General features: G+C 28.2%; 1 protein-coding gene across 1 annotated transcript in view; it reads right to left on the reverse strand.

The window, feature by feature from the left end:
- Nucleotides 1–721: 721 nt before the first annotated feature.
- The window catches only part of LOC109861255, a 2411-nt gene continuing 1368 nt past the window's right edge, over nucleotides 722–1764 (reverse strand). Inside the window, exons 3-5 of the mRNA XM_020440811.1 lie at nucleotides 1366–1555; nucleotides 1010–1254; nucleotides 722–933 (exon numbers count right to left, since the gene is read on the reverse strand). Coding sequence (XP_020296400.1) covers nucleotides 722–933; nucleotides 1010–1254; nucleotides 1366–1555 — 647 coding nt within the window. The remainder of the gene's footprint in view (nucleotides 934–1009; nucleotides 1255–1365; nucleotides 1556–1764) is intronic.

A 1764-nucleotide genomic window follows, 5' to 3' on the forward strand; every position in this document is an offset into this window, starting at 1 on the left:
TATATCGTAATACGTATAATTACATCAATAATAAAATATACTCGTCAGTTTTATGACAGCAATATGACATCATAATGACGTAACATCATGACGTCAATCAAAAGTCATGTAAAAGACGTACTAAAATTGGTCATTTTGACGATATATGACCAAAAATGACAAATTTGAAACGTCAAAATGACGTGTGCTTGCTATCTGGGTTCTGTGTCTACAATTCGAAAGATTATTCAGGCGACAACTGCTTTACATAATTATATAATAATTATCGAAAGAAATTCAAATGTGACACAAACACATTATTCAAATTTTACTGCACAAGACCAAGCAATAATATCTGATGGTTTGAGAAATCTATTGAAAGATCGCTTTTCTAATTCTGCTACAGCTAGAAAAATTGGAGAAGATTTTACAAATTTTTTAAATGATATTAGCGCGTTGTCCTGGCAATGAGATAAAATGCTTAATAATAATTTTTAAATATAATGATTAATGTAAAAAACAGATAATCAAAAACATTTACATAAACTTTAGCACGACTTTATCTATAATTAAACATTTACATATTGCACAATTTACAAATAACTTAATTAGATTCAGTGCAATCATAAAATAAAATTACAATAAACTATATAATACTACATAGTAACTGTATAGTAACGGATCAACTGTATAAAAATTTAAAAATAAACAAAATAATAAATAAACCAAGTTATCTAATTCATTAGTTATTAGAACATCGTTCTTCAACTGCCATAAGTTTGCGTAACCATAGAATTTCTAATTGAGTTCTTTTTCGGAAAGGTAAACGACGAAGACCTTCACCTAATCTAAGCAATATTCCGTCGATTGGATCTGACTGCTTTAATGGGTGATATAAAGCTTCTAATAAGCTTTCCTGTATCTTCTTTTTGTTTTCAGTACTATTAAAACGCTCTATAAAAACAAAAATAAGATATAGTTTCTATCAGATAAATATTAAGCAAATAAATTACTTCATATTGTGAATTACTTCGTTTATTCTTTGATACACTTGATGAATTGGCATTTGATGCAACCGTATTTGAAGGAAAAAGATAAGATGCAGATATCGGTTCGTTGTGCGTCAGTTTTGACGTTGTTGACTGTTGTGATGTTTCGGGTAAACTCACGTCTAAATTGATTATCGAATCAGGACAGTTGCTGTCAAATAAAGAATGATCTGATGCTGACGTACTAGGCAGTAATGCTGGTTCAAATGATAAAGAGTTGATGGTGCTAAATAAATAAAATAACATATATATTTAATTACATATGTCAAAAAATTGCTGTATTATTTATTATTATTATATAAATTATTATATGCATTATTATGCAAATGTTGCTTACGTTTCTGTGGCTAATGTTATTTCCAAAAACTGCATCTGTTCAAAAAAGCGAAAAGAAGTTTGCCTCAATTTTTTTGCAGAAGCTGTGTCGGATCCACTTGGAACATATGCTTTTATTTTTTTCCTTGCTTTTACGTACGCATCTTGTAGATCTTTCCATTGACTCTTTACCCATTTAACAGTAGCATTACCTTTAATTGCAAAAGTCATTTTATTTTATTATCATAAANATCTACTTGTCATATTTTTTAATCTGCTATTGACTATGTAACACATACGTCTAAAATCAAGGTTGGGTAGTGTCTAGTTAAAAAGATAAAAGTTAAGTTAAAAAGTTAAAAAGTTAAATAATTTTAACTTTATCTAGTTACATTTTTAGACTCTTATCTTTTAACTTTAT

This window comes from Pseudomyrmex gracilis, unplaced genomic scaffold (genome assembly GCF_002006095.1).
Source record: "Pseudomyrmex gracilis isolate BER0280 unplaced genomic scaffold, ASM200609v1 scaffold_663, whole genome shotgun sequence".
In the NCBI taxonomy this organism is placed as follows: domain Eukaryota; kingdom Metazoa; phylum Arthropoda; class Insecta; order Hymenoptera; family Formicidae; genus Pseudomyrmex; species Pseudomyrmex gracilis.